Source organism: Alligator mississippiensis, chromosome 2, assembly GCF_030867095.1.
Source record: "Alligator mississippiensis isolate rAllMis1 chromosome 2, rAllMis1, whole genome shotgun sequence".
Taxonomy (NCBI): Eukaryota; Metazoa; Chordata; order Crocodylia; family Alligatoridae; genus Alligator; species Alligator mississippiensis.
In genome coordinates, this window is record NC_081825.1 from 234245456 (window position 1) to 234259511 (window position 14056).

At 42.3% G+C, this 14056-nt stretch overlaps 1 protein-coding gene across 7 annotated transcripts in view; it reads left to right on the plus strand.

The window, feature by feature from the left end:
* The window catches only part of PCNX1 (pecanex 1), a 136383-nt gene extending 122662 nt beyond the window's left edge, over positions 1 to 13721 (plus strand). For all 7 annotated transcript variants that reach the window (XM_019476829.2, XM_006267942.4, XM_019476830.2 and 4 more), the window contains 3 exons: positions 1422 to 1861; positions 3079 to 3219; positions 8742 to 13721. In XM_019476829.2, coding sequence (XP_019332374.1) covers positions 1422 to 1861; positions 3079 to 3219; positions 8742 to 8882 — 722 coding nt within the window. In that variant the 3' untranslated portion in view covers positions 8883 to 13721. The remainder of the gene's footprint in view (positions 1 to 1421; positions 1862 to 3078; positions 3220 to 8741) is intronic.
* The last annotated feature ends 335 nt before the right edge of the window (positions 13722 to 14056 follow it).

The following is a 14056-nucleotide window of genomic DNA, read 5'->3' on the forward strand; positions in this document are numbered from 1 at the left end:
GAGGGACCCATGCAGTGTGCTCCTCTTAGTGCCATATTGGGGGAGCTCTTCATCACTTAGCACATTCAAAGACCGTAGCCCACAGATGCCAAGTAGAGGGAACAGTGGGGCAAAGCCCCCAGCCTGTTCTCTAAACTAGGCAGTCCCCAGTTTGAGGAGGCAGGGAGCAGCAACTCCTGTTCCCCTCCCGTCCCAGACAAGGTTGGGAGGGAAACATACAAGCGTTCACTCTTGCGAGAGGGTTTCTTTTGTAAGGGAGATCTTCCAGGTTGGCACCTAAAAGGTCTTTATCCCAGAAGGGCCCTCTTTTCCCCAGGATAAACTGGATGCATGCCTGTTCCCTTGTTTATACTGGGAGAGCAGCAATTCCCCACAGTAGAAATGTAATGCCTGTACATGGCCCAAGACCAGAACAGTAGGGGATGCAATAAAGGACTCAAAGATGAGTTTTCATAGCAGCATACCATAGAGCAGTTTGTCTATGTCAGGCATACTCACCCCTTAATTATGTGATCACTATGTCTTTGTTTCTTAAGCTACTGCAAGTTTGCTACAATGGAGTAAAGCATCTGCTATGCAAAGTTTTCAGTTAACTTCTGAGGATGTATCCAAGTTAGTGATCTAATGAGGAATTGCATGTAGTTAAACATTAAAACATATGTGCTTCCCCAGGTACTTTAGCTCACTTTTTAGCAGAACAGAATTTTTCTACAGGTTAATGTATTGCTACCTTTTAAATTTTCTCTCAGAATCCTAGAAAATAGGGCTGGATGGGGCCTCAGAGGATCTAGTTTAAGTTCTGCTTATGGCAGGGTCATTTCAGTCATAGTAATATTATATCTGTAATTGTGGAGAAATATCATGGTACCAGAAGAAAGATGATAGTATGCCTTTAATAAGACATAGAAGTTAAAATTTTGATTGTTTTTCTTCCCACCTTCAAATCAGTTTTAATATTTCCAAACTTGTTAAAAACAGGAGCAAGTATAACTACATTTTCTATCCCCAAAACTTAGGACTACAATTAAAGCAAGTGTATCTGACTAGAAATATTTGGTGTTCTGAAATATCGCAATTAATATTATTCCTGATACAGAATTACAGAAGGCAGCATGGGAAACTCCAATCTTTACCATGGAAAACTTTTTTTTATTAATTCAGGAATAGGACATCTACATTTATCAAGCATATCTGTATTGCTAGAAGTGTGGATGTGATTTCTTAAGATGATCTTTGCCTACTCAGAAGCTTCACTGTTAGATCTATGTATCTTGCCCCTCAAGTACTGTAGATATTTCTGATGTTCCTGTCAAAGTTGTGTCTAGACACCACAACACTTGTGTGAACATCTAAAATAGCATGTGTGGGATGCTTATACTGAAACTGTCAAGCTTTCCTGATTCTGTATCTTTTATTTTTAGGCACCAGTCACAGCTCTCACTCTGTGCAGTCAAGTCTTGTCAGACATTCCCCTGCCCGTGCCTCAGTTGCCAGCCATTCATCTTATTGCTACAGCAGTCGTCATTCATCCCTTCGTACATCCACTACAGGCTTTGTGCCTTGCCGACGCTCTTCCACTAGTCAGATATCCCTCCGCAATCTCCCATCGTCCATCCAGTCCCGCCTGTCAATGGTGAACCAGATGGAACCCACTAGCCAGACTGGCATTGTCAGCGTGCAGCATGGCCTACCCTCTTCCAGCAGTTCCAGCCAAAGTATCCCAGCCTGTAAACAACATGCCCTTGTGGGCTTTCTGGGGACAGAAGGAGGGAATAATGTGATTGATGCACAGTCAGGCAGTAATGCAAGCCCTGCAAGCCACATGCAAGCCAAAAGAGATGAAGTTATTTACAGAATTCAGGTGAATCATCCAGAAGAAAATGTTAATAAACTACATTGCCTTAGTCTTCGCCCTTCATTGTTATTTCCTATGTTGTGAAAGCTACGTAAGACTGCTTCTGCCTCCTTTCCCCATACGGGCTCTGGAATATAGGTATTTGTAGTTATGGTTAGAAAAATAATATGAGCATTGTATATGTGGCCTTTTCATGTCCTTAATAGTATCTACTCATAAACATGCTTTACTGTAGCACAAAACTGAGAGAGTCAACTGGATTCTCGCATGTTAACAGTAAAATGAACCCATTAAGTTTTGCTAGCAGTGTCTTAGTGGTGGTATGAAAGATCAAATAGATTCATTTTCAGTGCTGATAGTTTAGTATAATCTCTTGATTTTTTCAAAATGAGAATTTTTCATAGAGGTCACTGTAAAAATGTTTTCTCTTTCATTTTCCGTTGTTTGCTCATTGGCTGTGGCCCCACACCAAGTCTTTGAGCAGATGCCAGTACTCCATTGACTTAAGGTGTCAGGAACAACTTTGGGAGTCTAGAAATTGGAAAAATAAATTTGTACTCTAGCTTATCAGTCAGTAAGCCCATGTGTTTGCTTAAGTGTGTTGCAGGGAGAAATTTACAAGTTGTTAATTGGGCAGAGGCCATGTCCAACTTGTTTCTGGTGGTGACATCCTAACGTAGTAAACTACTCATGATCTTAAGCTTTTAGTGTAACTTCTTTGGCTGAAGTGTTGAAAAAACTCAAATTAATTTGGCAGGTCTGAGCTTTATAGCTTTTATTTGCAGAAGAGGTTGGAGGGCAGATAAAGCAGTTAGGACCCACCAATGTTTCTACAAAACTTTGGCTTCTCCCAGAATATTTCCTGTCTCCCATATAAATGTTGCCAGTAAATTTCAACCCCTCTGTGATGGTGATAGATCCCACTTGTTCATTGGACTGCTTTCCTGCTGTCCTCTTCCAGAAAGCCCATTTATTTTAAAACACCTATTAGGCATCTGTCAAATAGAGCTTCTTTTTTTCCTGGTGATTTATTGAGTCTACCCTGAAGTCTGTAGTGCTGAAATTAGTCAAAGCTTTGCTGATGACTTCAGTGGATGCAGAATCAGTCCTTTTTTGAGAGAGAGAGTTCTTGAGGAACAGCCAAGAGGATGGTTGTGATGTATCTGTTCCTTATGAATCCATGACTCATAGAAGCCTAAAATCAATTCTGTTTATCACTGTAGATAATGGATCCCAGCCAAGTACTGGAAGGGATCAACATGTCAAAGAGGAAGGAGCTGCAGTGGCCAGATGAGGTGATACGGCTAAAAGCTGGGAGAAACAGCTGGAAAGACTGGAGTCCTCAGGAAGGCATGGAAGGCCATGTAAGTTTCATTTGGTTGCTAATTAACGAAATACTTTTAAGCGAACTAAAGGTCAGGCTGAAGCACTGTTCAGCCATCACTTCCAAACATAAATATGGTAATATGCTCTTCTTGGAACAAACATCTGTGTTCAACTTCGGTAAAACTTCTGCAGACTCAACTGATGGCAGGATGGAGAATCAGATGTCTCAGCAAAAAGGAACAAAACTTTTTCTGTGCATTGGGTAGAAACTACTGTACCTTTTACCCAGCTTCCGTTTTCCTTTCCTAAACTATGTTGACAGTGAATTTACCAGCCAGTGTTCATTTTGCAGTGATATCTTGGTTATTTCTTTGTAGGAAGTTCCTGTTCCCAATTACTGTCATTTAGTGGTACACCATGGAATAATTAGTTTTGATCTCAGCCTGTGAGTAATGGTAAACACCCTTCAGCAACTGATGGCTGGATGGGATATAGCAGTATAAAAGCTTTTGCAGAGAGGCTGAATATTGAACTTCTCTCTGGAAAATAGGCTTTTGTAATTCTCTGGGGAGCAGAAAATCAATAATCTCCAAGAAGCTTAAAGGTCCTCAAAATCTTTTTATTTATTTATTTTTTTTTTACTTGTTTTGGCAGGGGTGTTGGGCATTAGCATTTATCAGAAGTTGCCCTGCCAAAGCAGGTTATTGGAATTGGCAGCCAAAAATGCAGCTATACTGTACTTTATGCTTACAGTATTTTCTAGCAAGGGATCTTGAAGTGCTTTAAAAGGTGGTTAAGATGATTCCTGTTCTGTGTGCTGGGGAGGAGAAGGGAGGAATAGAAGGGGATAGAAATTGCAACTTGCTGTAGGTCATGTAGGAGCATTAGGAAATTGAACTTAATAGGGTACCCTGACATTGATGACCCTATTCTAATCACTGCTACTGTCTCTTATGCTCATGCTTTAGCTGTTCAGATAACAAAATGACTAAGGCCATGTCTGTACTAGCAAATCACCAGAACTGTATTCAGCTTGCAGCTGATGATCTTGCTATGCTATTGGAGCATATGCATACTTTGCTGTTTTTTGCTAGCGTTGCACATTTTCCTGAGGAGAGGTGGTATTCCAATAAGAGGGAAAATAGCTTACAAAAGGAAGTAAAGCGGGGATCGGCAACCCCCAGTACATGTGACAGAGTATCGTGCACGAGGCCATTTTGCTTGGCATGCCACCACTGGCCTGTACTCTGGGTAGCTTCTGCTAGCCATGGAGCCCAGGCTGCTCCCAGGAGATGGCTGGGAGGCTGCAAGCAGCCCAAGCTCCATGGCTGGCAGGAGTTACTGAGAGCCTGGGCCAGCTGCAGGGGTGGCACCAGACTCTTCCCAGTGGGGGGTGCTGCACTGCAGCCAGGCTCATCTGTGCAGGGCAGGTACATGATGGTGGTGCTGAAGGGGTGGCTATGGGGCAGACTAAGGTGAATTTTGGGGTGGCCCTTGGCCCTGCAAGCTTCCCCCAGTACCGCCCTTGTGGGCTCCAGAGTCCCAGCTGGGCTTTGTGTCGGTGACTGCTGTGCACATCCCTTGGGCAGACGGTAGTGGAGGGGCCTGAGGCAGTGCAACCTCAGGCCCCTCCCCCACCATCCTCTCTGGGGTGCACATGCAATTGCCACCAGTGCAGAGCTGGTGCTCCAGAGCCTCGGCATCAGCTCTGCTGGTGGTGACTGCAACGCGTGCCTCCGGGTGCAGGGTGAGGGAGGGGCTGGGGTAGTGCATGCATGCATGTCTCCAGGTGGACAGCAGTGAAGGAGACAGGGTTGCAGTGCATCAGGCCCCTCCCCTGCTGTCTGTTCAAGGGGTGCACACAAGCTGCTGGCACAAAGCCCAGCTGGGGCTCTGGAGCCCACTGGGGGTGGAAAAGAGGGCCATGGCTCCCAAAAATTCACCTTAGCCTCCCCATAGCCACCCTTCCAGCACTGCCCAGGCCACCGCTGCCACTGCCTGCCCACCCCCTGCCCCAGGAGCGCTGCACCTTTTGTGGGCTTAGGTGTGCGGGGCTGGCAGGTGGAAGCCATGCTGGGAGGGGTGGCTAAAGCGAATTTTGGGGTGGCCATCGGCCCCCCTAGTGCTGCCTCTGTAGGGGTTGTAGCAGGCCCAGGGCATCATCGGGTTGGACTTTGTCCTGCGGCCCAGTAGCCCAGCTGCATGCGTGTCTGGTTCTCTGTGTTTGCGCACGTGTGGTTCTGTGCGTGTGTATGTCTGGTGTTCGCGCTCTCACTCTCTCGCTCGCTCTCGCGCTCTCTCTCGCGCTCTCTCGCTCTCATATCACAGCATGTTGAACAACAAAGGTAGTATATAAAGTTTTATTTATTGTCACCAGGTTTAGAATTTTTAGAAAACCAGCTATTTACTATAAAAATAAATAAATAAATAAAAAGCAGCATTTATGATTATTAACTATATTAAAATGCAGTGCGTCCTTCCATGTACCTCCCCCACTCTGTTTTTTTGGCATGCCATCTGGCATCTTACAGGATAGACACTGCAGTTTTTCAGTGCTCTGGCGAAAAATGTTGTTTATACCATAGGTAGAATATTAAAATGAAATGAAACAAACTCCTAAGACCAGAAGTGTTTACTCCATCTCATGGGCCACATCCATGACCTGTCATCTGGCCTGTAGGGCTCCCCGCAGGTCTGTGGGAGGCTCTGCAGGCAATGGCCCTGCATGCTAGATTGGGTGCATGGGACCTGATCCTGGCACATCAGGATGCCACAAGGCCCCAGGGCCCAATACCAGCACGTGGGGCCCAAACGTTGAGCACTACTGCCCAGCGTTCCCTCTAAACTGTGTGGCATGCCTGGCAGTGCGGCACGAGTGTGCCTGCATGGCCATGCACATCGCACAGCTTAGAGGGAACATTGCTACTGCCCCACCCATCCCTCTTTTGCTATTAGCCATCTACCCTAAACATTCCCATATATTTAAACGAAAGCTGTAGGCTCCTATGCAAAATCTGTTAGTAGAATGCAGATGTAAACAAGCATTAAGATTTAGAGAGTCCCATTTTACCATTTGCTCCACTAGCTGTTCTGGTAAAAAAAAATATCTAACAGGGAAGTTGCATGTCAATTTGATCGCCTAATTCAGCATGCACTCTGATCATTGGCCAGTGTTGCTTGGCAACTGTTTCAGAAATGCATTAGCTTGCCTTGCTAGTCAGGGGATAGCAATATGTACTGTTTTGATGTTAAGGGGATAGAGGAAGGTTAAAAAGAGGGCTTGAAGGTTAGAATAAGTTTGAATGGATTTTAGTTGTTTATTGAATTTTAGCGCACTGCTTGCTTTTGTGACCATACTGTAGGCAGCTATTTTCTGAGGTGGGGCTGTCCCACTGGTAGCCTGCAAGGTAGCAACATGCAGTCACCAAGCTGCTGTTGCCCCTACTACTCCAGCTGCAGCAGCAGCTGACATCTTAGGGCTCCCCTAGCTTTCATTGCCTGATGCAGCCCCAGGGGGTGGGGTAGGTTGGTGGTGTATGGCCATAGTGGTGCCAAGAGAGCCTGCAGAGAGCTGAAGGTGTGCTCCATTTGTTGGGGGGATGCTTTGCTCCATGCACATGGTGCAGTGTGGTAGAGGAATCCGCACCTATGCAGTGCAACAGGGTGGAGGCATGCCTGCCTATGAAAAGTGCATTGGGGCTGGGGGGTGCCCATGTGCACTTGCCCATGGCATGCAGCCTCTTGCCACTTTACAAGTTGGACTGCCCTGTTGAAAGTAATGTTCTTTCACCTGAGAGGAAGCTATTCCATTTCAGCTGCCTGTGGTAAACAGGCAGTTGTTAATAAAGCCATTGCGTTTCCTTTCTGTTCCTGTTGTTGTAGTCCATCATTCAAGCAGGCAGAGGAGACGTGCATACTGGAATGTAGGCTTACGAAGCAGCTCGTCAGTCAGAGCATCAACTGCTCTCCCAACACACGGTTGAGCTGCAAGAGCATGGCTCCTGGTGCCACGCAGCCACCAACAAGCATGACCCATAGTGGGCACATCTACATGTGATGCTATGTGGACAAAACCCATGACACCACAGCTACATTGCTGTAGCAACACGCTCCCCTGTTTATAGTGCATTGCTACAGCGATGTAGTGCCTAAAAATAACCATGCGCAGTGCTCACTGTGCCATACCAGCTGTTACTTCCAGAAGGAGGGGAGACATAAGAATAAAGAATGGGCATAAGGAAAAGATTTAGAAGGGACGTGGGATAGATGTCCCACAGTTTGAAGCTTTGTGTGTGGGTTATGATTGGCTCACTAGTAGTGTTTCTAAAAACTGTAGGAAGTTGTTTTGAGCTGTTCTGAGGAGTTCTGCACATTGGCTGTCAAAGTAGATATGCTCAGCAAGAGCTGATGTTAATTAAAGGTGATATTTCCCACTTGGCCTTGAATTTCTTACCATTGCATATAATTCACGTTTTTCTTAAATGTACTTCTGTTTTCTACTGAATATAGTATAATACCCTTTTTATGGAAAAGTATGCAAGGCAGCTACAAAAAGCACATGTCTCTGAAGAAATCAAAACGTGTGCTTTCTGAAAGCTTCCTAGGCAGTTAATGACAATATGTTTGAATTTCTTTCCCTGTCTGTGGCATCTTCTCATTGTAAGCAGTCGCGTTAGCAATTGATTTAAAGGAATGGTTGTCAATTCTAGCTTCAGGAAAGAAACTTTATTTCAGAAAGTCACTTGGGATTGGGAGGGTGCAGTATTTCATACTTCTCAACTGAAACTGCAGTTGTATACTTCAGTGCATCAAGATAATTTGGGAATCTTTTCCATTGCAATGGGAGTGTAATTATAGCCCGCATCCCTGATGTGTATATTTTTTCCTTGGTTATTTGCTAACTTTGCGCTGACTATGTGTGTTCAGGTTTGGGTTAATGTGGCTCCTCCCTGCTGAAATTCAAATCCAAGTCCAGTTTTTCTTTACAATTAAGGGTTTAAATGTTTAAATTGAATGTTTTTTAAAAGCCATTAGTCTTCTATAAACACTTCATTTTGGTGAATGGCAAAGGAAACCCTTCCTCCTTCCTGCTAAAGATGCACAGATACACAAGTACAATAACATGTAACCTGCAGACTATCTTTACATTTGTATCTAGAGAAGTTGAACATTGTAGTTAGAAGAAAAAAGAACACAGCTGAAGTTAGGTGGAAGACAGGAAAATAAGCAACTCATGTTTTTTGTTTACCCCTTATCCCAAAATAAACCATCCTTAGCTTGGCTTGTGTATACAAAGTAATATTTGTTTCTCAAATGACTTAGGCTATTTACAACTGTTCTTTACAGACTTTTAAAGAGATTGCAGCAGCTCTAGCAAGGTTTGCAAAAGAATGTACCTTCTTTTAGACTATGCTGGCATTGCAACATGTGTGACTGGGTTGAATAGCATTCTTTGCTGCTGCCTGTATATTGCTATGCAACAGGTTCATGATTCGCCACTGCTGAATGGCAGCCATCTGTGTAGGACTGACTTTTGATTTGGCTGTGGTTACCTCTCCAGGTGATTCACCGCTGGGTGCCTTGCAGCAGAGATCCAGGTAGTAGGTCCCACATAGACAAAACCATCCTGCTCGTCCAGATTGAAGATAAGTATGTTGCTGTGGTTGAAACTGGAGTCCTCGAACTTGGGGCCGAAGTGTGAGTCACACTGACAGTTAAGCTTCCCCTTCTCCAAGGAGTCAGAAAAGAGGACGGGTCACGAGAAGAGGCTCCCAGGACACGACGCTTCGGTCCAGTTGTAGGAAATGACTTAAAAACAGACAGGGCTTGTAAAAGTCCCTTCCCCCGAAATACACAAGCGTGACAGGTTTCTTTAAGTTATTAGCTGCTGAGGAAACACTTGCATGAAGGTTAGATTTGAGACATATCTTTTATTTTTAAAATTTGTTTTATGCATTGCATAATGCTTTAAATCGGCAAACTTCCATTCTACAATTGGAGCACCTCGTTTTTCTAATTGTTTTGCCAAAAAATTACCATACTTTATCAGTATGTAGTCTGTTCACCTTATTTTAAAGAAATGGAGTAGCATACAAACCTTAAGTTTGGTGTAAAGCAGTAGAGAGGTTTTATGTATGACAAAAAGAGACTGAACAGATGTATAGATTCTTATTCCTTGTGAGCTAAAAACATTAATGAGAGAACTGCACTAATTTTTTTACAGCGATGCACTAAGAACAAAAAACCTGAGATTGCTCAGAACATTTATTTATATATATAAATAAAGTACCATTATTTAAATTGCCTTTGGGATTAATCCCCTCCCTCTCCATATATGTGTTGATGGGTAAGGGCTGTGCCATGGGTTCTGTTTGGTTTAATAGTCTGTAATTCGTACAAGTGCATTTGTTGCATCCTTTTCACAATAAATGGAAAAATACCAAATATCTAGTAATGCACCCAAGTATCCCTGTACTATATAGATATATTTTGGTGGTGGTATATCCGCTTTGTACAACATATCCAGCTTTAAAGTGGACCCAAATGTACTTTGTTGAATCCTACTCCTTCCTTTACACAGCCTTGGCTATTGTACATCTTCTGTACCCAGAGCTAGCTATGTTATCTCAATGGCTCATCTCTGGAAGAGACACTTGCCTTTCTGAGGGAGGTAGAGATCCATGCTTCACATCTACTTTGTGGGATCTTGAAGGTTTCCACATTCAGTTCAGTTAACTAACTTGACTTTTCTTTTTTGTTTCAAGGAGCTTATATAGGAGGCACAGCCCTGAACTGTTATATCACTTTTACCATTTCGCCTTTTATTCCCCTGTAGTCTTCATTCTTTTCTATGACTTGAATTTTATTTTCTGTGATTATATATTCTATGTAAGTGTAATTTGAGTATTTATAACTGTGAAGTTGAATTATTCATGTGTTGCATATCCTAGGTTTTACTGTGTTTTTTAAATGTGTATATTCAGGGAAACAAGTAACTCGAGTTTATCCTGGAGTGTGAGGGGAAAACTGCAGTTTATTTAACTTGCAGCTCCTATGACTCGCTTCTCTTAATCCATGAGAGAAATTTACATGTCGTGATTGTTTCCTGTTTCTGATCTGTAATTACCTAGGGCTCTGCACACAGTCCTAGCTTTTGGGAGCAGCCATCTTTCTCTTCCAGATCACCTCTACTTCTTCCTAAGTAACGTAACTGGAGAGACTTTTATAGCCGGTTGTCGGGCATATGTTGCATTAGTTTCTCTGCCAACAGTGAAGTCTAGTTCCACTACATACATACTTGCAATAGTGAAGTTATATGGGATGTGGGAAATATGGAAAGCAATTGTCTACTGCAAAGAATTACTGAAATGATGACCCAAGTCACCATATTTTTTTTAAGTGTGAAAGCCCCCTTCCCATGCCTGGTGTCCAGTTAATAGTGATTACTGTTCAGTGTTTTGTATGAGGGTTCTGCTTACATTGTACACTATGCAAAGCCTGTACTAAGTACCGTGCGTTTTACAATTGCATATTGTGCAGTTTCTGTATACGCAGTCACATTTGATCTTAGCATCAACACACAATTCTTGGTGTACCACCTTGGAAATATTTTTTGCTTTTCCAAATAGCTTATCACTTGGGCACATTACAGTGTAATTAAACTCGTCTCTTACCTATCTGAAAACATCATTTCAGTAGGTGACTGAATTGGTAGTTTTTGCTGTCAAGACTGAAGAAAATGTGTTTGTTTTGTGTTGAAGCTACATAAATGGCCTAGCCTCTATGTCCCTCCCCTTCTGGTAGCTACAAAATGCATTTTCTTTATGACTTAGAATGTTATTTCACAAAGGTTATGAGGAATAAGCAACCTCTCTAGAAACAGGCCACAGGTTTGATATATTACTTATAAGAACTTTGTTCTTCCAGAGCCTCCAGATAATCAAATAATTTAAATAGTGAAGCAAGTACGTAGATGTCATTTTAAAATACCAGACCCTAAAGGAAGCAACACTTCAAATACATTAGAGCTGGATTTGATGCGCAGCCTTTTTTTCTAATTCTCCTTTAGCCAAGTCTGTCATTGGTAGTGAACATCATAGAAAATGACTTGAGGATACATAAAATACTATGTAAATATTTCTTGGCTAGAGTTGGATTAAGGCTTTAGAAGACTAAAGTTCTTTAGGAGGAAGTAGGATTTCTTAAAGGGTAAAAATGACTTTTTATTTTAAGGCTTCCATTGTATTGACATTTGGGGGCAGCTGATGTCTTGGTCACTTAATTAAAAAAACATGTTACTAACTGTCTGGTGCAAAGTCATTCAAATAGCTGCATTCACCTGCCCCAGGAGTGCTCAGTAGAAGATGGCTAATTGCCATTTCACTCTTCTGTGAGATTTTGGAGATTTTGCTTACCATTCCTTATGCCAATTACTTGGATAGAGAATCCATAAATTCTGAAAGTTACATTTGACTATTAGTCTGTTCAAATTTACAGTCTCTATCCTTTTCACTGAGAGAGGAGATGAAACCCATCTAATATTAATTCTGTCTCTTAACTTGTTAGGTCTGTCCATGTTCCAAAAAGCGTTTAAGTGGAGAATGTTATGTTTTCATTCCATGCTGGTATAATGTACTGGGATTTGATCTTGATGCAGAAGAATCTTCTGTTGGAAGTGGCACAGGTAAACTTTTTCCAGGTGGTTTCCATTAAATTGGCCAAGACTTCAGGAGAGCATGCTGAAACGTCTTCAGCCCATAATGGGACCTTCAGCCTCATAGAAGTGTGCTTTCATTACACTCTGGGAGCACTGTATGCTGCTAGCATTCTGTTGTACTAACATTCCAGTTAAGACTAGGTTTTTATCCTCCAGGTGGATTCTAATCTACCTTGTTTTTGTAAGGAGGTTTCTGTAAAGGTGGTATCTATGGATACATGCATAAAAGCTTACTGTTGACTTGCATATATGCAAGTACAGAACTGTGCTGAATGTCCCACTAAGCAGGTGATAGGAGCATTCAGAAGTAAAACACAATTTGTTTAACTTGTAAATCCCTTCCTCCCCTCCCGCTCCCAGCTATTAAACCTTTTGGTGCTTCCTTTTTTACTAAAGACATTCCAGAATGGATACGAGATACCAGTGATGATACCTGAAATCGTGTCTCACTTCTGGTATCTGCGACGTTGCAGAGTGATGAAACTGGGATATCTCTTAGGATGCGATAAATACCAAAGGTTTTCACAGTAAGGTTGGGGGAAGACAGGTGTTTTTTTTTAAAGAAGCTATAGTATTTGTTTGTGATTCTATATCCAGTCCAGTGGGATACTTAGCATTTATAGACCTTCATTCAATTTTCATATTGGCTTTGCAGTTTGTCAGTCCTCCCATGCTGTCTTGCTTCCCCTTTGAGAAGCAGTGAACTCTTAGGACAGAGACTGGGTGAATCATGAGCTGAAATGAGGTATGGTATGGCATCCATACTCTTGGCATTTTGTGGCAGGTGTCCTGAAAGTTTTTCACCTTGTGAGGGTGGGGGAAACATTACCTAATCAAACTGCGAAACATTTCCTTGATGCCACCTGTATAAGACCTGGTGACCCAGGAGTGTCAATACAGAAAAGCTATTTCTAAAGAACATTCTTAATTTCAAGGACTCTTCATCCACAAAACAGTGGAACAACTTGGATTTATTACAGTGAATAATGTAATCCTTCAAAATATGCAAGTACCTTATTGAACATTGGGTTAAACCACCACAGGAATTATGTACTTAATTTTATTAAGGGGATTTTATACCTATTATATAGGCTTCTACTCTTTCCTTGTTGTCCAGCATTACTCAGCAATTTGATAACCTAATGCATTTCACTCAGTGAAGCTGGACAGGATAAGAACTTGTAGTGATAATTAAGATGTGCCTTAGTAAAACAGTGGGTACATAAAACCGGGATGAAAGATAGCATACATGGTTTGTTTCAATCCAGCATTATGCATATTTCTAAAAAGGTGATCCAAGATGGCTGCTCCAAAAGAATCTGAGAGCAGACAGGCATACATCACTCAGTCACAAACCTTTGAATACCAACAAAGCTAATGATTTCTATTTTGTACAGTTTTGGAATATATAACCCCCCAGGACATTCATTCAGCCCAGGACCTGATAGACTGAGATCATTTAAACTGAGTATATAAACTTATTCCAAAAGGACCCTAAGTAGGCCTACCAATATGCTGCTGATTGGGACATAGAGGGAGAGGGGAATAAAGCGTAAACTGCAAGAATCACAGGATGGGTTTTCACTGGGCTACAGGAAGTATACATTGCCTCTACCAGCATATGGATATCTTGCCAGGGATAGGGATATATGTACTTGCGTGTGTCTGTGAGCGTGTATGTGTCTGCGCGTGTTATTGGAAACAGCCTGTAAATATTGTAGCTGTGTAAAATGGAAAAAGCTAAGGTTTTTTTGCAACCTGTTGCATCAAAAGGACAGTATTGACAGTGAAGAAACACTGAGAAATAAATTTTTTTTCACTTGTGCTATTGTCATTTATTGAGTTCTTCACTTCCCCTCCTACAGTGTGCCTGGCGTCTCACAAGTGACTAAGAAGCACTTTTCTTAAAGTTGCACCTTTAGCACATCGCTCCTGTTCCCTTTTATGAAGGACTCTCCTCTCGATTTCTCTTATGCACTATAACTCGTGACAGCTGAGAACTTCAAAATATTAAGTATTTGTTACTGTCAAGTTTCCCCAACTGCTGCTCCTCCTTAATACAGGCTGTATGGAGCGAGACCTTAAGGTGCAAGCAGACATCACCCTTGTGTGGCTGTAAAAAAAATAAATAAAATTATGGTGGCATGTAAGCAGATATC